General features: G+C 39.3%; 1 protein-coding gene across 3 annotated transcripts; it reads right to left on the bottom strand.

The window, feature by feature from the left end:
• Positions 1 to 50: 50 nt before the first annotated feature.
• Positions 51 to 8,420, bottom strand: lhx1a (LIM homeobox 1a). Of its 3 annotated transcripts, XM_077207415.1 has the most exons (6): positions 7,676 to 8,222; positions 7,327 to 7,568; positions 5,835 to 6,058; positions 4,837 to 5,114; positions 2,895 to 3,060; positions 51 to 1,865 (listed from the first exon to the last, which is right to left on the bottom strand). In XM_077207415.1, the coding sequence occupies exons 2-6, from the start codon at positions 7,494 to 7,496 to the stop codon at positions 1,486 to 1,488; spliced, it is 1,218 nt and encodes a 405-aa protein (XP_077063530.1). In that variant the 5' UTR covers positions 7,497 to 7,568; positions 7,676 to 8,222; the 3' UTR covers positions 51 to 1,485. The 3 variants fall into 3 exon arrangements, with proteins under 3 accessions (XP_077063530.1, XP_077063529.1, XP_077063528.1); XM_077207414.1 differs by having other exon boundaries at positions 7,327 to 8,420; XM_077207413.1 differs by having other exon boundaries at positions 4,837 to 5,198; positions 7,327 to 8,224.
• Between the last annotated feature and the right edge of the window lie 19,574 nt (positions 8,421 to 27,994).

Below are 27,994 nucleotides of genomic sequence, written 5' to 3'. Positions count from 1 at the left end.
TTATAATCTCAGCTAGTCCAAGGAAAAGCACCTATCATCCGAATTTCATATTTTCTAATTTTATTAAAAACTCACAAATTTGTCAACATGTCGTATTTATACAGTGAATGGTCTAATATGCACTGGAGGTCACGTAAGCTTAGGTTTATTAGAACAATAAAAGACATACCATGAGAATTTGATATTTAAAGAAAGTAGCAGCTGCTTGCTGCACATTTGACCATCAATTTCAATAGTTTGGATTTTCCTTTAAAGACACAAAAATAAAACTTGTAGGTCTAAGTATGTTATATTAACAATTTATGAATGTTTTTTCAGCAGACTAAAAAAATTAAGAAGTCAATACTTCTTATTGTTTTTTAAACACTTACACTTTGTTTCAACACGTTCTGCAGATAATGGTGCAAAGCACTTTTACAGTATTTGTGCTATGTTTTTATTTGGCAACTGTCTACTTGTTTTTTTTTTCCAGCGTTTTTCTTTTTCTTTTTTGTAAACAACATTTTGTACAAACTAGCACAGTGAACCACAACCCCAGCAAACTTCCATCATACAATATAAATAAAATCAATAAAAAAGTTTGGTTGGTTGCTTGGAACATTTTTTTCTGGATCAAGAGGTTCTAAATCATGGTTGATACGTTTAACTCCTGAATTAAATATATTACGTAAACAGTTGACTGTTCTATGTCCCTTTCAGACCCTTGTTAAAATAATTTTAGAAGGTAGACTTCATTTATCAACATTTCAAGTTCTCTTCCATTAAATAAAGGGTTCACCATCCATACACATTTTAACATTTTGCCTTTTGAAGGCTAACTTCTTCAGATTTGGTGGACTTCTTGGGGAACAAAAACAGGATATGCCCAGAAAAAAAAAAGGCTTTTTCTCCCTGGCCTTCAGAAACATATTTAGTGTCGAAAAGGTTGTTTAAGTGTCAGTATGGCAGAGCCTTGAAAGGCAAGGAGGTCTGAGGAGTTTTCAAATAAATAAATTAGTCTGACGGCTTAGATCTTTCCTGGAGTCAACATTGCAGGTTAGCGTTAGATCAGCCGCCTTGGGTGTTTCTCTGTAAAGCTGACAAGTCTTTGACGGTAGCCGACGCTGTTAATGTGTCGCTATCGCTGTTTTAGAGCGGCGATTTAACCGGTGGTACGTATTGAGCTTCTGGAGGGACGCTGCTGTGCTGGGAGTTCATACAGCGACCTGGTCAACAGTATCAATTCTTTCTCTTCTTGAGTTCGGGCTTGGGATAAAGAAAGAAAGAAGGAAACGGAACATCAACACAATGAGTTCAAGAAGGTAAATGTCAATGCCCATGCTGCCCTCTGCTGCTCTCTCTGTGAGCTGTCCCACCACATTTATGACATGGAAAAAAATGGGGAAAAAGACAAAAATGATAACCAGAATGTGCGGCCAGTGTCCCTGTTCCCTCCCACCTCCGTTTATCATAATTTCTCTCTGCTGAAATGTCCGTTCACAGGAGCTACCAGACCGTGCCCTCGTTCATTTCTGATGGAGGGTGGGAGAGGTGGTTGCTGTATCCGGTGCCGTTGAGGGAGAGGGATGTAAAGGACGGACTAGGTCCAAAAACATCTGAGGACATACTGTGCAGGGGCCCAGGTATCCCTGGCTCTGGACTGGGCGAGTCCCCTGGGTGGTGAGACATGATATCTGAAAAGCGCTGTACTTCACTGGACGGATGGTGGCCGGGGATAGGATGGTCCATGCCCCCTAGCGGGGTACCGGTGGGTCCTGACGATGGAACGAAGGGGAGGTCTACAGGAGTCTGGGCCTGTGAAGATGGAGGGCCTTGGGGAAAGAAGTCGTAATTCCCTCCCGGGCCGTAGTACTCGCTCTGATAATCTGTAGATACACAAAGGATAAAATATTTCGGTTTAGATTTGGGCACAAAGACCAGGCGGAAACTCCTTGTTTAAAAATTCTGAGAGTATGAAGTGTGTCGTTCTTTAGAATAAATCTCAATACGCCACATTAGTCACAGAACATGTTACACTGAAATCACAAATGTAGCTGGGTGGGGAGAACAAAGCTTTGCTAATTACACTGACGAAGGCTTTGCCTTTCTGAACAGCTGAAAACTTATGAAACAAGCTGTTATTGATATGATAGAGTATAATGTAACAATAACTGCTTTGTTTTATGCATATGGAGGAGAACCTTGTAAATTATTTAAAAACATATATATAAATAGGGGGAAACTGGGACTAGTTATCACAGTTTCTGCTTCAGTTCATGTTTCTCAGGGAAAGTGTCATCGAGTATGTGCCTTTAAAGAAACTGACTGTCATACATTTAGATTGAATTTGTTTACCCAGCAGCTACAGCAGAAATATATTAGGATTTTAGAATAGCAAAAAATAGTTTTATCCTAATATAAGTGTGTTTAAAAAACTTTTTTTTTAAAATCAACATTCAAAACCACTGATAGTGAAAATACAGATTTGTGTAACAAAACTTTTCTTTTATATATTATTAAACTTAGGTCAAATATCAAGTGAAATAAAAATAAACTGAATAAAATCGACACATAAATATCCCAGGAACATAGGCCTACTCGACATTGTGGATTAAAAGTAAAGTAAAAAGCATTAAAAAGTTCTTAAAAGAGCAACACAACAAATATCAAACAACTGTTTCAACAATATCAAAGCATTTTAGACAGTAGCTATATGTTCAGGAAGCCCAGTCTAATTACAAAACTAAAAAATTATATTTGCAGACTATTTAAATTGAAAACACAAACTTATAGATATAAAACACGTGTCATTGTCGCTTCTGAGGCGAAACAAATGAAACCAACGCGAGAAAGAAATACATATTTCAAACAAAGGTTTGATATAGATAAATATATAATAAGGCATTATATCTTACCTCCATAGTATGAAAACGGTCCGTTTGGAATTAATTCTCCAGGCTCGAGTCTGTCCACGAGCGTTCGCATTCTTCTCGGACTCCGGAAGAACGCGTGTCTCCTCGCGCCGAGCGCGCTCAGCTGTTTCATGCGCCGCTCTTTAGACCGCCGGTTCTGAAACCATACCTAGAGAACATGGGCAAAAAAGCATTGGAAATCTTTTTAAATTTGTTTGCTAAAATCGGTTACAATAATTAATTCCAGTGGTAAAAACCAGCAGTGAATTGTATGTGTATGTGTAGACTATATGTGTATGCATAGTGCATATATATGTGTAGCCTATGCAGCTTCACGAAATAGTTATAAATACACAGCAACATGGGCAAACATAAACTATGAACAAAAATCAATTATATCATATTATCAACTACCAAAATAAAAACATTATATGTTAACAATATTAACATATTTGCGTAAATGTATTTAAATGCATTTACTGCACTGTTTAAATGCGGCCAACATATTTGTTTTTGTTTATTTTACGATTTTTCAGAGGGTCAATTCGATTTTATTTATTAGTGAAGTAGGCGTTTTCTAAGTGGCCTAAGTGCATGCTGTAGCTTTGGCACCGTTTTGACTTAAACATTTAAAGCATTTTGAAACTTTTGTATTTTTATTTTATTTTAATTATTATTATTTTACTGTGAGTGCCATGCAAACTAAAATAAGAGACCCTACTAGATGTGCAAACCTAACAGTCTGGCACTATGGCCTAATGTTTACATGTCACGTTTACTATTTTTATTGGGTCAGAGCAGCGTTTTCACAGTCTACTGAGGTAGGCCTGTGAAGTGACGGAATACATTCGTATTGTAGTGACAAGATTACTCGTAATTATCGTCACTGTTAGAGAGTCGGATCTAACCTCACTTTAATGATCTTTTAACCCTCCATTTACTCCGACTGAGGGGGCAGCAGCGGGGACTTCAAATCTCTAATTAATACTTAATAGGAGGGTTGTTACCGATATATTAACCGGCTCTATGCAGTTATTATTTCGTAATCTATATATCCACCCTTGAATTCCTTTTGCTAATTATAGTTTACTCTGACGGTCTTAAATATCCAACCTCGCCACTCTATTAATCTCAAATCCATTCTCTGCACTTGATCTTATGTTCAGTCTCATTTTAAGGCATTATCCCCGCAGCACCAATCTATTACGGGGCTTTTAACGATGATGATGCTTTATATGTGTTCTTATCGGATCTCTCACGCTGAACAAAATGACCAAGATGGGGATCTTTAAAACGATGCTGACAAATCTCATATAGCGTGCGTAAATGAGGGCGCACATTCGCCAATGTAGCCTACTGCGCGCCTTGGCCGGACTCTTGTTCCGCCCGTTCACTCGACAAAAAAGCAAAGATCGATTCTCAATTTCTCACAGAACACCACCTAGTATGAGGTATTTTGACAGACACAGGGACAGATTTCTGCGTTTCCACTTGACTGAGAACCGTCACAGCATGTCTAAATGTGGTCGCAAAACGTGATGGCGCTGCATTGCCAAGACTCCCATCGTTCTCACCAGTCTGATGCCAGCTGGCGTGCCTCTCCATCTCTCGAGTCAAGTATAAAAAGGCTAACCATATAAATGTTACTTCCAAATATTTACAGGTGCCAGCAAAAATCGTCCTCATTTCAATTCAAATAGTCTTGCCTCAAGGATTTGAAAGGAGGCACAGTGAAGGCTCGCTTGTGCTTTTCTCTATTTCATCCAGGAAGAGACATTTGTACCGTCAAGATGCCAAAGAATCACACTATAAATTCTCGTAAAGAAACAGTATTTGTAGGCCTATCTAATCGTGTTTGTCGTCACAATTATTAGCAGCAAGCGTAGCAATTATATGCTACCAATAAACACAGTTTGTTGGTGTATGTAATGGTGTTTAAGTGTACCTGAATAACTCGCATGTTGAGCCCCGTCTCTTGCGCCAGTTGCTCCCTGATGTGTCTGGTCGGTTTGGGGGTCGCCGCGAATGCCGCTTTCAGTGTCTCCAACTGCTTTGCTTTAATCGTGGTACGCGGTCCTCTCCGTTTGCCTCCGAGGTTCTGGTCATCATTTTCATTGTTACCCGTTTCTTTGTCCGATAAGTTTGCGCTTTCCGCATCCTTGACATCGTCCTGTAGCTGGTCTTGCGAATCTGGCGATAAACTAGGGTCACTGCAAGCTGTAACTGAATGTGGAAAGGGACGTCGGTAACAAGGATTCGAAATAAAAACCTCAGAATTAGACATGGGGAACAGAGAAGTGTTATACACTAAACAATGGAATGTAAAATAAATAAACCCACATGAAAAAAAAGAAACGTAAAATTCAATAAAACAAAATAAGAAATGAATAAACAAAGAAAGAACAAAGAAATACTGGTATTTAGAGCTGCATAGAACTGTCACAATGTTAGTTTACTGAAAAAGAGTATTAGAAAATAAACTGGCAAGCTGTTTCTCTGCAATAGGCCACAAAATGAATGCAGCAACATCTGTAATTCATTTCACATTGAAATTGGAAGAAAAAAAATTAGAAGCTTTTCAAAATTCGCTATGCATGACACAGATTTATTGTAGCCTATTATTTAAGAATATAGACAAATACAATAATTTGCTTTTGTTAGACATTGAACGGACTTCAAGAGAGTTCTGTCTGCATTTGTTAAACATTTTCATGTTTTCGTCCAAAGATAGGCTACCTTATGAATCTTTAATCTAAATGTCCAGTAGGCCTGTTATTGATATAGCGAAATAATATGGGACAAAAAACCACGGACGCGTACAGTGATATATATATATATATATATATATATATATATATATATATATATATATATATATATATATATATATATATATATATATATATATTCCAGTTATCATTTCACCTAATTCATTTTACTCACCTGAAAGAAGATTGGCGTCTTTTCCGTTCGAGCTGCTTAAATAATCTTCTTTACAGACAAATTTATTTTCGTCTATGATATACAATTCCTCCCCCGTTGATAGCTGCTTGTTACACATCATGCATGTGAAGCAGTTCAGATGAAAGACTTTGCTCCGTGCCCTCCGGACCAAGTCATTCGGCGAGATCCCCTGAGCACAACCCGCGCATTTCGTTCCAAAGCGCCTGCAAATGGACAGACCAAGAAAAAAAGGTCACTATACCACGGTAAAATAGAAGATACATATGAAAGGATATGTTATAATAGCCTATGCCCAGAGCATGGTGATGTATTGGCATCGTATATATCTGAGTGTAGGCTATATAAAATTTGTGTTCGTAAATGTTTAATATTATCATCACTGTTATTTTGGGAATAATATACATTTCACAATAATTATTTGTTCAGTTGTTGAAAATATATATATTTAGATTTGTATTAGTAGGCTACACCTAAAAATATACTTTGAGTTTAGATTTATTTTGCATGTGTTTTAATGTGCATTAAACCATAATTAATAATCACCCGCAATAAAGACATGTGCATTCTTCCAATACAAACACAATTGTGCATTCTTCCAATACAAACACAATTCCAGTAAATACTCACCACTTCACTGTGACCAATAATGTGTATTGTGGTTCTCTGTACAGATTGTTGATTCTGAGTCTGTGATTACATTGTCTGAGGGTTTCCATCTCAAAGTCGTTTATTATTCAAATCCACTTATCACATCTTAACTCGAAGCACTGCAGCCACACGCGGGGCCACTGGGCCGCGTTACACTTTCAACTACCCTGGCAAAGCATTGATCCCTGCGGCTTCCCTGGCTGCCATTCGTTGTAAACAAAGTGTGATTTCCTTATAACCCTTGCTGCGAACGAGTACACAGACTATTAGTGTATCTGCTCGCCATTTTGCATAACAATTCAAATTAACAAGCATTTAATTAATGGACGTCCTAATCAAAGAATCAAACAAGTCGGGCTTGTTGAACAGTACTTAGGGTCACACTTCATGTTAGTGTGAATGTAAGTCCTAATTCTAATGAAATCATGCAAAATTATATATATATATATATATATATATATATATATATATATATATATATATATATATATATATGCACAGCATTTTGAATTTAAGTTTATAACTGATCAATGTTCATCAAATTTAAGTAGCACTGTAAATGTTTGAGTAAATAAATGTATAAATTATACAAAATTTTAAAAATAATTAAAATGATTTAACCATAGCTGCAAACCAACCGTTAAAATGTGTACATTGGAGTTAAAAATATGACCAACTTTTTCCTGTTGTTCTTGTAGACAATTATACCAGTGTCCCTGAAGCTCATCGTATTAAATAAACTATTATACTCCCATGTATCACAGACATAGATCCACAGCAGAAAAAAAAGGTTGATGAGGTCGAACTCACACAAGGAACTTACCTAAAGAAGTCGTTTTTGCAATAGAGTTTTCCTTCTCGAGAGAAGCATTTCTCTGTTAGGTTACATTTGCACTCGCAGCATTGTACGCACTTGATGTGCCATGCTCTGTCCAGAACATTAAGGAGAAACCTGTCTAATATAGGCCTCTCGCAGCCCGCACAGTGGACCATCGTCTTTGGATGTGCTCCCACAGTTACTGCCGTGGTGTCCACAACCTGAGGGTCTGCTGCTCCTGTTTTCCCCTTTCAAAAGAGAGGAGGGAAAGGGGTGTAACGCTGAAGGATGCTCCAAATCAGTCTTGGCCAACAGGTTTGAAAGGAAAATATCAAGAAGTTTTAAATATATTCACCACTTTTGTGTATGCGGATGGACCTGTAGCGGTCCAAAATCAAGATGATAAAAGAGGATCTTCTCATGAGGTAGTGCTTCAGTTGTCAGTCATTATTTCTCATCCTCTTCCTTCCCAAATTCTGAGATGCACAAATGAAGCCAGCATAGAGAAATCTTTCAAAACACCAACTGTTCGTTGGCTACAAGGACATGGACATCATTGCGGAAAAAGCAAGTCGCCGTTGTCAAAAAGGTGAAGCATTGGTGATGATGTTCATTCAAGTCTTTCATAAGCAAGCATCAATGCAACCGGTCTTCAGCACAGGAGACACGCGAGCCCAGAGACACTAGAGTGCACTTTACCATGTCCACGTATCCACTGTAGCCTATACGTCCCTCTGAAAGATGCAATGAACAAACGCTTTTGAAAAGTGCGTCTCCCTCTGTAACGTGTGCTGTTTTCCTCGGTAAGACAGAAGAGGTGAAAGATGCTAGTGTGAACAGAATGCGCGTGACATCTCGTTGCAGGACTGATGACGATCCCCGAACAGCCTCCGGTGTTCTGCATGTTCCTCAAAGCACACGAGCCAGCCTTATTCACAGGCTCCTGACGTCACTCCGGGCCGAGGCCAATCAGCGGCTTGCCGTTCAAGTAACCATTAGCTATCCCCTCACCGCTTTACCGGCACACTCTGCGCTATTTATAGGGAACAGAAGACACCAATTGTCAAAAATCCCAGAAACTGTCATATCTTAGTTAATGTGGGGAGTCAGAAAACAGACCTTGCTATTTGAAAGTCTTTTTACTTTTTCTCGTCATTTTCCAATAATCGTCTGGTGGAGCCGAGGGACAAGAGAAACATTTCATAAGGTACATATCTGATAATTTACGCATTGTTTATGTATAGCCTTAGATGTGTCAGTGCGTTAAGTTATTGGAAATACGTCATGCTGTGAAAACTGTTGTGTACCTGAGTGTGACTGTGTGTTTATTTAAAAGATATGTAGTGCAAGGACGCTTATTCTGGAATATGCATTGCTTTTTTCTTTATTCATTGTATTGAATAACAACGCAAGCATGAAATGATTTATATGTGTATTTTTTATGTATCCGATACGTAACTATTAAGGCAACAGAATGTTTCCTGAAACCTTCATGAAGTATGCCATAAAATAACGTACTTTGTTTTATAAAATCATATGTCTTAGGCGAAACCTAATGTGAAAATGTCAAAAAGAGTTTATTTTCCCATTCACTGACACTAAATCTAATTTATAACCATAATATATCCCACGACAGTAAGATAGAATAATACACAGCTTTAAAAACTATCTTTTAAAGCTATTATTTATAGCCTACTCCGTTTAAAGAATTTTACGAAGACAATTTGACAACGTCATTCAATCAACGAAAAGACACTTAATCCTCCTTTGGTCCTTTGTTAAAAGAGAGAAAGTGAAAGACATGAGGGCTCTAAACTTTACAGGATGTTAGATCACCTCAGCAGCCTCTAATGGCCCAAACACCTTATGGTGTTATGTTGGATCTGTTAAGTCCGTTCTTCTGATTTTAAGCAATATACACGCGTGTTCTTCAAGTAGTCTAGCTAGTTACATTTCATTGTAAATAACAATTAGGTTAATTTAGAACCATTTCAGATTGTATGGGTTCCATGGTTTTTTCTTTGTATCATATGGATGGACAATAATTTTCTCGATAACCCTTGAATGTTATTTTTAGTGTTTTATAATAATTAAAATATGCTTAGTGTGTAATATGTAATTATGGCGATTTTTTTGTTCTGTACACGATTTCTTTTCTAATATGAAATGTTTAGTTTTTGCTGTATGCACTTTAACCTTACCTGAAATTTTCACAGCAAATAATTCAATATCATTAAAGCACACGATCCGAATCCTAATCTTATTTCGAACCTCTGGTATCTTTGCCTTCATGTGTGACCCTGACACAATTCACTACCAGACAGACTCTGCCATTCCAGCTTACACACACACACACATCACGCCCCTCAACCTCACAATCTCAACTATTTACCCTCTCTCCGCGTATATTGTGCAGTCGTTCCAGTCTGGAATCTGGAACCAATACCACGCAACTTTGTGCATATATGGGCCATTTCTCATGTTAAACGGAATAGTGGGGCTGGTCCACTCTATGGCAGAGAAGGCCTTACACAACACACAAAAAACAGCTGCCGATGAGCGTCTAGGGAGTGCTCCTCTTTGACTGTGGGACCCTTGGATGACATGTGTTGTTTCACGACGAATAACAGATAAAAGATGAACACACTCCATCTTTTGCAGTCGCCTATGCGGCCACCACTCCTCCCCTTTCTCTCATTTGAACTAGTCTCATTTAAACATTTCTCACTCTTTGGAAGGCATGCCACTGGTTATTTCGTCTTCAATAATACAATGGAATATAGAGAGAATTGGAATAAAACAGTCAAAAAAAAAAAGTTTTACTATGTGTGCAACAACATTTAAACAATTTCGTATATTCTTTTCGTCCCATATCTGTTTATTTCGGGCATATTTTAGTGTATAATACATTATCACTTTATTAGAGGCTAAAACTTGTTATTACAGCTTAATAATAATAGTAATAGCCTAATAATAATATGGTAATAATAATAAAAATAATAATAATACTTTTTTTCGCACTGATTTTCTTTATGACATTATATGTTAACAGTTAAAAATCATTTGCAAATAATTTGACTGACCTTAAAAAATATTTTCTTTGGAATTAATATGATTTAAAATAACCTAAAATTTTACCCCCGTTCGTTCATCATGTATTTTAGGAATTGCACCCGTTCATCGATAGGGATTTGAAAAATCATATATACAAGTTATAAGCAAAATCTGCTGTCCACTTTGAGTAGAACTTCGGAAACATTTAGGCTATATCGCATGCCTATCCTACAAAGGAAGTTTCATTAATAATAATAATAATAATAATAATAATAATAAACATCATGCTTACAAATGTATCCATTTCGATAGCAGACTGATAATTAGACATGCTGACTCATCCATGATGATGGGAATACAGCTTTCAATTAGTGGCATCGTCAGGTGGACTAGTAACTGACCGAACGGAAAAAAACGGCCAGTCTGGAGATGGGGCAGTGCTAGAGGGAGCTATCGATCGAAAAATTCTCATCACTGAGAGACCAATGCCTGTCAAACTGCACAGGCTGCTTTACGCATGCTCTTAGCGCGGAATCTGTTTCGAATAAGCTGAACCTAAAAAGCAAGAGAGTGAATCAAACAGTTAGTGGTTAATAGATACTGTAAAAATTCTCCGAAATTTATTATCACATAAAATGTGCAGCCTATTAAATCTCAGCCAAGTGCATATTCAAGAGATTCATGCATATGAAATTTGTTAAAAGGCAAAGATTTCTGTTGTTCACGTCATGATCAATGCATTTTGCTCAAGTGCAGTGTTAAAGTTCAGTGATGAGATGCATGGGATATGTAAATAAACATATATAAAAAAATATATAAATGAATAAAGTGAACATTTTATCTTTAACGAGCTGCAAGTAGTATAGAATCAAATCGTTTGGAATATATCTAAAATGAATATTAATTTGACTAAATGTGTTGAATATTTTAGGACTTGTTTTATGTAAGTTAAATGTTCTTTTTAAAATTAAACAAAAATTCCGCAAATACAACAAAACGTACGTAAATACAAATTGAAAGTGTCATCTTAAAGCAAATACAATTATTTTTAAGAGAGTGAGTGGATTTGCTTTTTAGTGTATTTTTTCCCGCACTGTGTATAGTCATTCTATATAGCTACGATACATTAACTGAGCCAGTGTGGGTAGAGCAGTGTGTGATCGCTGGCCGTACAGACACGCTGTGACTCCGGTAATAAAGTGAGAAATATTACTAACCCTTACTCGGGCTTTGATCAGCTGGTGCACCGGGACCGCCAGGGGCCCGAGCAAAGGGGGGCTCTGTGCCTCGGGCCCCTCTCCATATCGCTCTGCACCGCTGCCTGTTTGTTTACACGTTTTATTCATGATATGTGAAATGACTAGTAACGTGCTCTGCAGTAAAAAAAAAAAATAAAAAATAAAATAAAAAAAGAGAGAGAAAAAGCCAGTTCGACAAACGCAAAATATAGTGCGAACATTTACATTATGACATTATGAATTCGAAAATAATATAAATGTGGTAGCCTATTTTTATTATAATAGTCCAAATGTCCAATGTAGGCTAGGCAATGAACGTTTTTTATTTTTTTTCCAACATCAAGTTGAAATGTTGAATATATGTTACTTTATATTTACAAACTTTATATAATTTCTTCTAAAGTCTTCACTATTTTTTTACTCTTAGAATGGCTTCATTAAAATTAAGTTAACCAAAAACAGTTTTTTAAAAAAGATCAGCAAAACAACAGATCAAAAGGCCTGACATGGCAGCAAACAACCCCTCACTCAGGACAGGAATATGCCCTTCCCAAACGGTGTGCGCACGCGTGTGAGACCGCGCGCGCACTGTGTGTGTGTGTGTGTGTGTGTGTGTGTTTGTGTGTGTGTGTGGGGGGGGGGGGGGGTCGTCAATTTAAATATGACTGCAATGAAGCATGTGTCTTGCTTTGCTTTCAAGAGAATGTCTTTCTTTTCGCAGTGTGGAAAATAGGCGTGTGGTGCTCCAGGACCGCGTTGTGTCAATCTTTTCGGCTCTGCGGTGCAGTGAGGTGATGTGCAACGACCAAACCCGGACCCACAGCATGTCCAAACCGATTAGGGGGCAGGGACGACTGAAGCAAGACCTCTGCATTTATATTCCTTACTGCAGTCTTCGACCAAAAATATGAACTCTAAATCCCAGACTAACACAACGAATTGTTGACTTGTGGGTAAATAAAGTGTTCAGGAATAATTAGCCGTCTATTAGTGAAACCGTGACCACGTCAAATGAGATGCTCCTGTGAGCATAAAAAGCAAACATAATCCAATAGCTTCAGTATTGACCAGTAACTAAACATTTTTTTTTCCCTGACTTTCCAACTCTGCCGAAGACTTGCAAGAGAAATTCGATGTGGGTTATAGATCTCGTAGTCACTGGAACAGCTGTTATTTCCCCCCTAAACCCGATAATCAAACACAGACATGACGACCCGCTTAGGCCTTGCATTCAAGACCAAGGATTAACAGTCTTATTCAAATTTTAACTATGCCAGACGACTAAATACGATACGAATAATCATGCAATTATAAAATAGCTTGATAATTTTTTTTATTATTAATCAGTCAGATAGTCTACATTTTGACACAGTAAATCTTAATATTTTGTTAAAATTCGAGGTGGATGAAGAATTATTGAGCAACGAACGCTCAGCGTGAGTGGGACATCAACGTAATGATGATGATGACTCACGATGCAATTTATTTCTGCCCAATGGAAAGGGATATGCCTATAACAATAAACTTATATAATAACGTTATATTGTCTTAGATTAGATATAACAATCGTTCTTGATGCACCTAAACATCAACACAATCCATAAGAACATCTACGTCATTATCTCATTAGAGACAGACAAGCAAAGAGCAGTGACAAGAAAATTTTTATATTATTCCCCGCTGGGCACGAATAGAAACGAGCAGTCTTTGAGAGTGGTCGCTCTAGTTTAGATTAATGGTTCCCAGCGCTTATTCTGCAGTGCGGGTGAAAGGGCCAGGATCACTAATGATTATAATATAATGTGTGGTGATAACCACTCCCTTTGAGATATTATCGCGCAGTGGGCAATGCTCGAGGGACGACTGCGGGGCTGAAAATCAGCAGATAGCTACTAAACACGAGCAGATTTCTGCACTGAAGCACCAACAGCCTGCAAGACTCCAGTGCTGTCTGCTGCTGATATCAACAAGGGCTGAATTAAAGCACTATTTCTATTTTTAAGAAACCTAGAATGATTTGTTTTTTTGTTTTTGACAATGACTAATCTGTATAGGTAGCCTACACTATTATAGCCTGCCATCTAAAATACTGTCTTTTAATGATGAACTTGAGTTTCTTTCCTTTCGGATGTTTTACTTCTATCTCCTTATTGATCCCCTTTCCCCCCACAAACCAGAGTGCTCGTGTTAGTGGAACCAGTGCATCATTACATGTAGACTAACGGTCAAATAAATGATACGCGTTTTTTGAGAGGATTTTTGCTATTTCTTAATTTAATAAAAACGATTACGACTTTGATAAGACAAGGTTTCATAAATTGTAATCAAAGTCAAAGAACGGACAAAGATCCGTTCGGCCTACACTATGGATGATTGGGTTGCGCAATTCATCTGCGAACGTTCATCAAGAACGTTAAGAACTTCATAGGAATCCTCAGCTAAAATTATATAAGTAATTGTAAGTATTTCTAAGTAACTGAAAATATCACAAACCGCATAATACGGATAGCCTTCAATTTGACAAAAAATGTAAACGATGCTAATCGATGTAATCCAAGTTTAAAAACAGAAAATATGAAAAGACCGGACACATCCCTTCTCATGGCAATCGACTGCCTCGGATCAATAACAAAGCTGCCTGACTAACTTCTCCGAGGGTCTGGAGCGAACGCAGGAAAAGGGGGTGATCCTAGAGGACCAGGGGAGACAAGGCCTCGGCAATCCCTCCTCATTCATCTTCATTGCCTTTGTGTGCACAAAAAGCAAGCCCTGCATAAGGTAAAGCCACCATCAAAGCCATGGCTTTATTTTATATCCAATAGATCAGGAGGGAGACAAAGCTTTATTTTCGCCAGGAGAGAGATATTTTACCTCCGCCGTACGGTTTTATGTTGGAGAGGTGTCAGACAGACGAAATGAATGGCTAATGCATAGGCAAAACGCACTCACCCCAGCATGCCTCACGTCAGCAGGCGCAGTCGGGATTTAGGGCCGGTGAGAGCAGTGCGCGCGACTGAGCCCGAGCATATAAATACGTGATGTTCTCGCCTGGTCCAGATACATGTGCATACAGTTTCATTTTTAAACCCATACGCGCAGTAGTAATCGTTAAATAGATTTATAAAGGGATTCCTTGCAATACCCAAAATTTTCCTCACTCTTAGTCATTACCATACCACTACAGCAACGCTGGTTTAAAATAGAAATATAAGGGGGCAATATATGGTTAGGGCTGGGCTTGCCTTGCATATAAATAATAAGCATGCTTCAGAGTTTTGTTTAGGATGCATGGTCATATGAGGTTGTGAATAAATTATAATCCACTGCCAATGCACTGCCAATAATCTTATTTTGCACCAGCCTTGGGATCCCCTCCAAATTATGCAGGATCCAAACAAGCGTTTTCAATCCGTTTTATGGGCAACATTTTATTTTAATGGGACAGTTTATTTCAGGGAGTGGCTTATCTGCATTAGCTGTGGCATTATCAGTCACAAACATTGAGCTCATAGTGTATCCACCATTATTTCTGTGTCCATTCACTCATTCTCTGTCAGGTATGAGTCTAGGACAAATACAAACTTTTTAGCAAATGTTGACCTCAACAAGACAAAGACAGGATTTGTAGTGATGTATGGCTCATCTCAGCTCTGATACTGTATAAAGCAAACTAGTGTTAAAGAGAAAAGGATTGTTAGATGATGATGACATTGAGTCCTACTCAAGATTCTCAAAACCATTCCCATTTGAAATGGAAAAAAGTTGAACGATAAAGAAGAAAACTGCTTACCAGAGGGGGGAAAAATGCACGATGCACTGAAAAGAAAATATTCTCATTTCCAGCAGACAACGAAAGCCAAGAAACTGGTTAGAATGCCAAATGCCAGACAAACCCATTTTTGCTGCTGGCCCTCCTGTTGTTCCAGGGCCATTAGTTGAATGAGGTGCTGTTCCACTGTACTCCAGCAGTTCCTCACTGCACGTGTGTTGAGATATCTCGGCTGCTTTACTCACAGACTACAGACTTTCATATTCCCCCTGCTGCGTCTCGAGAGCTGAAACAGAGGGTGGGCATGCAAATAGTTTTCTCTGTACGGTGGGCTCAGATGAGACCGTTACCTTGTTTGGAGCAGTTTTTCCTCTTGTGTGTTTGTGCCTGAATGGGCCATCAGGTAGGCATGGCGGGAGGTAGGGCTGTATGACTTGGAGTGATGGGTTGAAAAGGTGAAGAGGTCGTGACCTCTGGTTGTTTTACGAGAGACTGTGGCTGATTTGTCTTCAACGGTGCATGTTGTTGGCATCTTCACACCCTTGAGTTGCTGGCTGGCAGGACAGGACAGGATAGGGGGGTTGCTGGCTGTAAATTAGCACACTGGCACAGTGACAGGCAGTCAGGGCCATGGGAATGGCACCCACCTTGACCTGTTTGCGGGTCTGCCGGGTCCAGATGGCAGAGACCGCTGGAGAAGTTTGAAAATATCACCTAAAAGAGCACATACCCTTAAGGCATCCTAATCACAGTGTGTCTTAACATACTGTAGTGTAAGTCACATCATGGATGTAGTTGTATCCTAATTTCATCAACACGTAACATGATAAATAGGCTACACATAAAATTACAGTCCTCTGGAAACAAGTGCTAGGCAATGATTAATTGCGATTTAACTCATCCAAAATAAAAGTTTGTGTTGACATAATATATGTGTGTGTAGCTACTGTGTATAATTATTTTGTACATATAAATACACACATATGCATGTAAATATTTAAGAAAAATGTGTTATTTATATATAAAATATTATATATATATATATATATATATATATATATATATATACAGTATATACATAAAACTATTTCTTAAATTTATACATGCATATGTGTGTATTTATACAAAATAATTATACACCGTATACACACACATATATTATGTAAACACAAACGTTTGTTGCGATTAATCGTTGCCCAGCACTAAGATAGGAAAAGGAAGCATAATATACAAAAGGAAGCATATTTTTATAATATATATATATATATATATATATATATATATATATATATATATACATTTATTTGAATATAAACTATATAAATATATAGGTTAATTATATACTTATATTTATATATATGTATATATATATATATAGTCTAATTGTGCATTTATATTTATATACATATGCGTATTTTATATAGGCTATAGTTTGAAAATCCAACTTTCAGTCTGTCATGAAGAATATTTTTTTATATTTGAATACGAGAAAATAATATCTGCCTATTTCAGCATTTCCCCATTCACCTTCATCTATGCATCTACCCTCACAGTATATGGTGTCTTATTGACTGCTCCTGTGATGTAAAAGATCCTAGCTCTTTTATATGTATTCCCTGCTTCCTCCTCAGGGTGTGGGTGGGAATTAATACTCAAATGCTGCTGGAAGCCAGACCTCTTACAAATCAAGTAATTCCTGTTACTGGAAGACAAACATGCCCTAGATCTAATCAGGCCTGCAGGAATCCCCTATCAGAGCATCACAGGTTCACCGTCTCTCCTGCTTCCCTACCAGCCTCACGAAATGGCGATTAGGCAGACCAGCAAGTGTATGCATTAGTCTGAACATAAATCTCATCTACACTCTCCATTTCTAGATAACTATATATCTGTCAAAGATAGACAGGCGGTTGCAGAGTTTTAAGGATGTTGCATGTTTAAAGGAAGAAGCTCATTGAATCAAGCTCTATACAATACACTGGGGCAAATATCAGTTGTACTGCTATGGTTACTAATAGTGCAACATATATGCATAAAAATGCATCTGTGTTGAACGAATATTGCTAGTTTAATCAACTGCTGCTCTGTATATTTAATAGGATTTTGTACATCATCTGATATGCAAGGACTACATCTCAACTATAATTTTAGAAATTGAGTCTGTAATTGCCTCTTTGTTGCATTCACTAGTTCGAAAGTACTAGACCGACAGGAAGGCCATATTAAAAGTAAAAGAAAAAAAAAAGAAAACAGTATGAGAACTCATGACAATGTCCAGTTGAGTAATGAACGTTATGTAAAAGAGTTTGTTTATTACTATTGATTTCATGCCTTAATGTATTGTTAAATAATCAATCTTTTGTTTTGTATCATTTTATTAGGACTAACATTCATTTATACACGCACGCACGCCACACACACACACACACACACACACACACACACACACACACACACACACACACACACACACACACACACACACACACACACACACACACACACACACACACACACACACACACACACACACACACACACACACACACACACACACACACACACACACAAACACACACACACACACAAACCTAAACTCTAAACCTACCCATCACAGAAAACTTTTTGCAATTTTTACATTTTCTGAAAACATCACTTAGTATGATTTATAAGCTGTTTTCCTCGTGGGGACCAAGAAATGTCCCCAAAAGGACAAGGATTTTTGATAATGCCATCTTGTAGGGTTTACCTGGCACACGCGCACGCACGCAAGCACACATGCACACGAACACACAACTTCAACTTTTTAATTTTTATGTTTAATCTGATTTCAAGAACTGATTTCCTATGTTAGCAAGCAGTTCAGTGTTCTACTCTTGTCCATGCACAGAAAGAAACAGACAGAGGATTGGGTGTGGCTTTCTGCACTGTCAGAGATTTCAGACCCGAGAAAGAACATCAAGATACACACTGAAAGATTGATTGATTGATTGCCAACAGAATGCCCAGGAACTTCCTTTAGCACAAGATAATGTAATTGAGCTAGCTTCACTGCGATGAGAGAGCCAGACAAATACCGCTCTCCTGTAGCCTTGCACAGACAAAAGCCTGCTTGATAGGATATTTCTTTTCATTGGTCATATTCACAATGGGATGAAGTGGTCTTCCAGAGTCCCACAGGTGCGCTGTATGGTCCTGTCTGTTTGTCAGCCTACAGAGAAGTCCCATGCTATTCACCTGAGCCCAATCCTCAGTGTAAAAGCTGATTGTGGTGGTGGTGTTATCGACTTCTTCTTGTAATTCTCTTCTGAAAAAAAGGAAGTGGAAAGTTTTATCTCTGTGCGGCAGCAGTGGGGAGGGGTCAGAGTTCACTCTCTGTAAGCTTGAGACACTGAAAATATTAATGCCAGGACGGCTTTGCACACACAGAAAAGCCCCCATAGACCTTCACTGTTCTGAGTAAGAGATGGAAAGCAGAATTAACGTAGCACATAAAAACATGTGAGCACCAATCTGATATATTGTACAGTATTTGCAAGATTTTCCCCATTTAAACAGCTTATATATATTTCTCTTTGGATCTTGCGTGGATCAGTGACAGAAATGGGTTTGGCTGTAAATAGACAGTGTGAGCGGATTGACTTGCATGGTTTTAATGATTATCAGAGAGCTGGTGAAATATTACGGTAGAATTGAACAATGTAAAGAGAGAAATATATATGTATGGTGCTGTGTGCCCAGCTGCTGTTACAAAGTAAAAACTGATTACATTTCAATTTTATTGACCCTGGAGATTTCAATAAATCTGTCAAAAAATAAATGATTTAAGTGTGTGTTTTTTTTGTCCAATGTTGTGTTGTGAAATCGCACTCAATGGTGGTTGTTATAAAAAGCACTATCAATAAAGCAATTATTACAATTTTGTGTTTCCAAAAAAAAAAAAAAAAACCTTGAATGAATCAAATGAATTAAAGTGAACATTTCTATGAATTCCTATGCAAACTTAGTTCTATCAAGCCACACCAGACAGACCTGTGTGTGTGAACACTGCCTGAAGAACAGATCATTTATTGGGGCAGGTCAAGAGGAAAGTGTAAAGGTATGGTGAAAACCCATAAGCTGTTTCATTTGCATGTACATAAGTTGAGAATTACAGTGGGACATTTTCCTGTCCTTTAATTCTTGCTTTACCCCTTTGGTTTGTTTTCCCTCTTCCGATAAGACACACCCCCTGATCCCCCCCACCCTTGATGCCCTTCCACCCTTTGTGCTCTTCTCCAAATACAGCACATCCCCAAAATAAGAAACAGCAAATCTGCTCCCTCTTAGCTGTAGACGTGTTTACCATCCCATAATACTGCTCCCAGATTTGTTCAGCCCTTTGGATTGCCTTTTCTGCTCATATTCCCCCTCCGCTCTTATCACCGAACAAAGCGGCTTCTACCCCCCATCGCAAAGCTCAGAAACCCCTGATTGTTAAAATGGTAAGTATCGGAGGCGTTCTCCATTTCCACTGTAAAACCTGGAGACTAATGCAACGCAACCACACCGCGCTAGGGGAGATTGCTGTCAACACTCTCCAAAAACTGCAAACTCAGATTAGACTCTGCTCTCAACGTCGATTTCAAAAGGCTTGCGCGCTTATTCAAGCCCAACATGAAATAATCTGCATCTATTCAGATATAGAGAGGGTGTATAGAAGTTATTGATGTCAACTTTGCATGCTGATTGCTACCTTGGTTCTGCTGCTGGTATAATTGAACTGAAAAGAGGCATGAAAAATGGCTTCCCTTGAGCCTTAATACCCAGGTAAAGAATTCAGTGTTTGGTTTTTGAAAATGTGTAATTTTCTAAAGTAAATGGTATAGCTGGCTAAAAGAGCCCAGTCTGGGATACCCACGGCACATTTATTTAGCCATAAAATAAGTTTTTATGTAGAAGAGGTGGGATATTTTCATAATACACAGCTACAACTGCTGCTCAGTATTATGTTCACTTGGCTATTGCTGCCTGTTTACACAGCATTAAAATCCTAATATATTTCACACACTATTTTGTCTTGTTCAATCAATAGCTGTTTAAAAACCGACCCTTTTTACACAATAATTTCTTACATTAAGAAAAGCTCCAGACTTTTAATGAATTAAATATATATATATATATATATATATATATATATGTGTGTGTGTGTGTGTGTGTGTGTGTGTGTGTGTGTGTGTGTGTGTGTGTGTGTGTGTGTGTATGTGTATGTGTATGTGTGTGTGTGTGTGTGTGTGTGTGTGTGTGTGTGTGTGTGTGTGTGTGTGTGTGTGTGTGTGTGTGTGTGTTTGTGTGTGTGTTTGTGTGTGTGTGTGTAAAGAACATTTGAAGCACTATAGCAAGTAAAACATACAAAAGTCATAGCAGATAGCAGTATGTCAAATAGCAGCACCTCATATAAATGCAGTCTGCTTAGAAGTGTCAGATGGCTAAGCTAGAAATTCTGGCCATGGACCTGCCAAATTGCCCAACAGAGCTTGTATATGTGTGTGTTCAACAGAGTTTGTGTGTACAACACACACACACACACACACACACACACACACACACACACACACACACACACACACACACACACACACACACACACACACACACACACACACACACACACACACACACACACACACAGCTCAGGTTAAACTGAATGGGAATAGCACAGGCTACACTCTGTTTGTTTTGGACTCAATAGCATCTCATTTACACGTGTTAATTGCAGCTAATTGGTTCTAATTGGATGAACAGGAAACCCTCTGGGACCATTCATACCTTTAATTTGAGGTAAATATCATTAATTAACATATGTTAATTGGAGCCAATTAACATTGATTAAGAGATGCCAGCCACAAGAAAAAGTACAACTATCAAAATTCGACTGAACCAGATACGTGCTTCATGACGAGATGCGAGTGGATGAAGCAGCATCTGGACCGATGCTGTTTGGGTGGCTTTGGGTGATGAATTGGGAGGCTCAGCCTGGCATGGCTGCGTTTTGTCTTGTGCTGCCCCTGCCCCATGGCACACCTGCACAGGAAATGCTCCCATGGACAGAGGGCATCTGTAGGCCCATGAGGGGCCAGCGTGTGCTGCACCGCCGGAGCGCGAGAGATTAGAGGAACTGCTGCTGAGTCCGGCATATAGGGAGGGGACGGAGACAGAAAGAGTGAAAGAGAGAGAGAGAGAGAGAGAGAGAGAGAGAGAGAGAGAGAGGCGGGGGGAGAGATGAAGCTGCAAACCACTATAATTATGGATGGTGAGGTTTGGAATGAATTTAAAATGTTGTTGAGAGAGGAAATAAGGAGAAAATGTATCCTGAGTGCTATAGCATTTTTGGGAAGACAAAAAACAAAGGCTGAACTCTGAAGGCCACGATATACTCACTGTAAAGTTTTTTTTCTTCGCTTAGGGTGAAAAGAAGTTTGAAATACCTTTGTAGTGATATACTGTTAGCGAACATCCTGTCACCCCCCTTTGCTGCTTAGAACGGAGTTTAGATAAATATGCGCTGCCCGCTTTTTTTCTCAATAAAATAAACACAACAAAAATGACAGCGGTGAGAAAAAAGCAGTTAAGAAAGCATCTGATCATTCTAATGTGGATATGTTTGCACCAGCTCTGCAATTTGCTACACCAGTCAAGTCGAATGAAGATTACCCGGTGAAAGAAAGCGGTGCCTCAGAGCACACCTTTTACGTAATCACCACAGACTAATGGTAGTGTGAAGGCGTTTACCGGCTGGACTTTTCCGGAAAGTTCACTTTGACAACCTGTTTCAAACTCCCAAAACGAACTCCATATGAACTTCGTTTTGGCCTGATATTTTATTTAATTTTTTAATTTTTTTGAACATCATAGTTTAGTCTTCGATTTCGCATGAAGTAATCTGGGGCCTTGAGTGTGTGTCGATATTGAAGTAATTATCCGACATTTACGATCCTGCAAATAGCCAAACGATGCCCGAAGTTGCTTATTCTGGTGCTTTCAGACTGAATATTTGAGTTAATGTGGGCATATGGACAGGCAGACTGTTGGAGGTTTTTAATACGTCAGTGATTTGGCTGGCAAGGACAGGTAATTCCCAGTCGGGCGAGAGATCGAGCGAGAAGTGGCGCTTGTCCTGCTGGGCTGGTAACCTGTGTCAGAGACCTGGAGTCCTGAGCTGACATTGACACAAACACATGAAAACAGGCGCCTGGCAGGTGTCTGGGCACACACTGGCATCAGCAACACTCTCCATTCATTTCTCCTTCAGTGTCTAAAGTGTAGGGCACTTGACAAACAACCACAGCGATGCACAATGTCGTCTTGTGAATAACTTTGTCTTTTGACAAGCACACGTGAAAGTACTTGCTTCAAGAAGACAGTGACACAGTGTACGTGCTCACTCAGTGGCGTGTGCACTAGTAGCCTCGAGCGCTCAGGGATGGTGGCAGAGGCCGACGGTGCCCAGTAGGGAAAGGTGTGAATGTGTGTCAGATGGTACAGTGGGCAGGCTGGCATCGAATAGGGTAGTAAGGCTGGCACAGCTATAGCGATCCACTCAGGCAAGGAAAGTTGTGGCTTAGCCCGCCCGACATGCTGCGCCACCCAGGTAACACCAAGACAGCCAGCCAGCCACCCACCTGCCCCCTCAGCCTCCCTGCATGCCCTGGGGCAGCATCTTACATACCAGCCTGCCTGAATCACTGAGCCTGCTAATCATCTTAGCCCCAGACACACACATAGCCTTCTGTGTGGAACTAGCCTGTGTGGAACTAGCCGGGCCTGTAATGGGAAATAATACGCTTCTAACTCCTTGACCCATATGATGGTTTTTTGAAAACGTAAACAAATGTTTTCTTGAAAAGTTGGGTGTGTGTTTGTATAAACATGCATTTAATCTGTATATATAAAATGTAAAAAAAATATATATATATACACTTCTGAGGCATGTTGTGTGAGTGAACCACAGTTCAACTCATCTGCCCAGTAGTCTGCAGGTCTATACATATATAGTATAATATAAATGAATGAAAATTATAGATATATAAAAATATCCATGTTTAAATTAATTATGCAAAAACATTATGAATACTATAAATGTGTGTGTATATATATATAAATGTATATACTGTATATATATATATATATATATATACACACTCACCTAAAGGATTATTAGGAACACCATACTAATACAGTGTTTGACCCCCTTTCGCCTTCAGAACTGCCCTTAATTCTACGTGGCATTGATTCAACAAGGTGCTGAAAGCATTCTTTAGAAATGTTGGGCCATATTGATAGGATAGCATCTTGCAGTTGATTGAGATATGTGAGATGCACATCCAGGGCACGAAGCTCCCATTCCACCACATCCCAAACAGGGCCGGATTCAGCAAGCCCCACTAGGGGGTGCAGGTAGAATATCAGGGGGGGCAAGTCATTTAACGGAACATTTAAATTTGATAAATATAGTGATTTGATTTATATTGTGATATATATCGATATGGCCAGAAATGAAAAAATATATTTTGAAATGAAAAAATCCTATATCGCCCAGCTCTAATCTATCAGCTCAAAGCTATCAGCTATCAGCATTTTATTTGTCTTATAGGTTTTATGTTGGATGCCCTTCCTGACACTACCCTCTGCATTTACCCGGGCTTGGGACCGGCACAAATAGGACACTGGCTTGTGCCCTGTTGAGGCTGCATTTATCTTTTTTTTTTAAATCTTTTTTTTATTGTTATCTGTCTGTCTGTCTGTCTTGTCTGTCCTTTCGTTTTTTATTTCAAAAAAAATTTTTTTTTTTTTTTTCATTTCTTTAGCTCTGTACACCGCATGGCTTATATCAGTCATTATAGCATCAGTCGTCTGCTTTTCTGTGCAAAAGTCCTAACTAATGCATCCATATCTAGACCTGTTGTTATGGCCTTCTCGTGAGCCAGAATAACAAAATTTCTTTTTCTCTCATGTAGCATAGTGCGGCGGAAGGGGGTAAGAACACGAGACAAAGTGGAGAAAGAGCTCTCGCATGATGCAGATGATATTCCAATCACAAGCGAGGTCACATACATGCGATGGAGCTGAGGAAAGGCATTCTTATACCCGTGTAGATATGTGCAAATGGTGGAGAGGTCTACAAACTCTACGTTCTCATCATCATAAGTCTTTTTGAATTATTTTTCCAACATAATTTTTGCAACAAGAATCTCATTGGAAAGTTTGTCACTGTCACAGTGTGTCTGCGTGCTCCGCTCTGCAGTGACTGACTGAGACGTGAAGCTCAGCAGGTTCACCACAAGCCGGAGAAGCGGCCACGCCCTCCCTATGCATCTACCAATCAGTAGCTACTTTGAATGAGGGATAGAGAGCAGAGAGCGCTCACTCTGACCATTTTTCTTGAAATCTTTTTTAAATTTCGGATCTTTGCATGCCATCACGTTTGGGGGGGCAGTCACGGCATTCGGGGGGGCATTGCCCCTCCTTGCCCATGCCTATATCCGGCCCCGATCCCAAAGATGCTCTATTGGGTTGAGATCTGGTGAATGTGGGGGCCAATGTAGTACAGTGAACTCATTGTCATGTTCAAGAAACCAATTTGAAATGATTCGAGCTTTGTGACATGGTGCATTATCCTGCTGGAAGTAGCCATCAGAGGATGGGTACATGGTGGCCATAAAGGGATGGGCAGGTCGTGGCATTTAAGCGATGCCCAATTGGCACTAAGGGGCCTAAAGTGTGCCAAGAAAACATCTCCCACACCATTACACCACCACCACCAGCCTGCACAGTGGTAACAAGGCATGATGGATCCATGTTCTCATTCTGTTTACGCCAAATTCTGACTCTACCATCTGAATGTCTCAACAGAAATCGAGACTCATCAGACCAGGCAACATTTTTCCAGTCTTCAACTGTACAATTTTGGTGAGCTCTTGCAAATTGTAGCCTCTTTTCCCTATTTGTAGTGGAGATGAGTGGTAACCGGTGGGGTCTTCTGCTGTAGCCCATCCACCTCAAGGTTCTGCATGTTGTGGCTTCACAAAAGCTTTGCTGCATACCTCGGTTGTAACGAGTGGTTATTTCAGTCAAATTTCCTCTTCTATCAGCTTGAATCAGTCGGCCCAAGGCATTTTCACCCACAGGACTGCCGCATACTGGATGTTTTTCCATTTTCACACTATTCTTTGTAAACCCTAGAAATCCCAGTAACTGAGCAGATTGTGAAATACTCAGACCGGCCCGTCTGGCACCAACAACCATGCCACGCTCAAAATTGCTTAAATCACCTTTCTTTCCCATTCTGACATTCAGTTTGGAGTTCAGGATATTGTCTTGACCAGGACCACACCCCTAAATGCATTGAAGCAACTGCCATGTGATTGGTTGATTAGATAATTGCATTAATGAGAAATTGAACAGGTTTTCCTAATAATCCTTTAGGTGAGTGTAAGACATACAGTATATACTGCATTATAACTGTATCCATTAAACAATTAACAATAAATATTTTAAGCCAGAATAGCATAACCCATTTTGCCCACCATCTTCACACTTTGTCACTAACACTGTGTTCCTGTTGCACTATAAGCAATTTATGGAGGTGTTATGGTAAGTGTAAACTTAATGTGTGTGTGTGTGTGTGTGTGTGTGTGTGTGTGTGTGTGTGTGTGTGTGTGTGTGTGTGTGTGTGTGTGTGTGTGTGTGTGTGTTTGTGTGTGTGTGTGTGGCCTGGTAAACCCTACATTATGGGGACAAAATAAGGATGGCAATATCTGAAATCCTTGTTCGTGTGGGGACATTTTTTGGTCCCCATGAGGAAAACAGCTTATAAATCATACTAAGTGATGTTTTTTGAAAATGTAAAAATGCAGACAGTTTTCTGTGATGGGTAGGTTTAGGGGTAGGGTTAGTATAAGGGAATAGAATATACAGTTTGTACAGTATAAAAATCATTATGTCTATGGAAAGTCCCCATAAAACATGGAAACACTACATGTGTTTCCATGTTTGTGTGTGTGTGTGTGTGTGTGTGTGTGTGTGTGTGTGTGTGTGTGTGTGTGTGTGTGTGTGTGTGTGTGTGTGTGTGTGTGTGTGTGTGTGTGTGTGTGTGTGTGTGTGCATCATATAGAGTTGGACCAGTGCTCTGCGCTCCCTTCACTGCTGACTTTAAAGACAACTGGTGAGGTCTAATAAATCCATCAAAAGCTGTCCGCCTGTCATCTTGCACTGCTTTTACTTTAAAGGCTGGACAGGAGGGCAGAAGTCCCAAAACAAAGGCTCAGTGAGACAGAGGGGGGCATGAGGAACGTGAGGGGGTGAAAACCCGCCTGTAGTCACACGTCATGAATATTTAACAGAACTTGTTGGAGTGAGCAGAAAATGCTATGGTGGGTGAGCTTACGGATTGTGTCTGCGTTCGTTTGGCGTCGGCTGCGTTCAGCGCACCCTTGTTCTGAGTGTGCGGTGGGGTTTGTTTGTGAGATTGGGGTTGGGTGGGCAGCATCAAAGGATCACCAAGGGACAGCAATTCCCATGGCAACAGTTCGTCAGGTAGGGGGCTTGGGGTTCAGCTGCCCCTGCAGGTCCCTCGAGATGGAGAGAGAGAAACAGAGAGAGTGAGGAGAGCGGGAAGCATTTTGTCTCAGCACACTTGACAAAACAAAGACAACTCACTCCTCTGGTTTCATGCCACATTTTTTATTCATAAACAAGCTGCTGGCTGTAAAGACATGATAAAGCGGCGCGGGGCCTCTGCTGAGATGGCCACCCATTTGAATGCAAAGCCTCAGCTGCACAAAATCCTCCCGAGCCCCATTATTCTCTGGATTTCGCCGCTATTTTCGTCAGCCGCTAAGCTGGCCATGGATCGAGACTGGAGATATGTCATCAAAATGGTCTCATTCAGCTACCAATGCCCATTAACATAAAAATTAAAGAATTATAAAACAAGCTTGAATGAATGAGGGATGAATAAAATGAATAAAAATCTCCACCCGCCTTGACTCCAGTAATTTTCGCCTTCTTTCTCATCTCACAAGGGGGGGGGGGTTACTGCATTCTTCCATTATTGGATTAATTGCCTTTATTTGCTGTAAACATGTGTTTACTGCTAACATGTGCAGACAGTATAAGAGAGGCAATGGACTGTGTGTGGCACTTGAGACTAATATTTTTAGATTTCAAGGTTCAGAAGTATCATTTCTGCAATGGAATTTAAAAAAATCATCACATAAATAAAATAAAAATAAAAAATAAATTAAAAAGATCAGTTTACTAAACATTATCGTCCATTTGTCAGCCTAACAGATAGTGCCGCACTAAATACACACTATTGGTTGAGCCAGATTTGCTGTGTCAGGTTGGTGGGGAAGAAATGTTTTAATAAAACCAGTCTGTTACACATTTTTCTGGGAAATCAAACTACAAAATATTTACTTATAGTTGTCTGTGCGTATTAAGTTGAGAAAAGAACAAGAAAAAATATTAACATTCAAAAGAAAATTAGACTTTGCCTTGAAAGAAATTGATTAAAATTAAATTTGTCTCTCCTGAATGCAGCTTAATTTTAAGCGGGTCACTAAACCTCTGC

This window comes from Siphateles boraxobius, unplaced genomic scaffold, assembly GCF_051911475.1.
Source record: "Siphateles boraxobius isolate OS27281-9 unplaced genomic scaffold, OSU_SipBor_1 6, whole genome shotgun sequence".
Lineage (NCBI taxonomy): Eukaryota > Metazoa > Chordata > Actinopteri > Cypriniformes > Leuciscidae > Siphateles > Siphateles boraxobius.
This window is presented reverse-complemented; position numbering and strand designations above follow the sequence as displayed.

Excerpts from the sequence above, each read along its gene's own strand:
- lhx1a (XM_077207413.1), bottom strand. The coding sequence starts at position 7,496 with ATGGTCCACTGTGCGGGCTGCGAGAGGCCTATATTAGACAGGTTTCTC. Across the intron at positions 6,059-7,326 it reads TGCAAAAACGACTTCTTTAG|GCGCTTTGGAACGAAATGCG; the intron begins GTAAGTTCCTTG and ends GTCCATTTGCAG. Across the intron at positions 1,866-2,894 it reads ACCGTTTTCATACTATGGAG|ATTATCAGAGCGAGTACTAC; the intron begins GTAAGATATAAT and ends GTGTATCTACAG.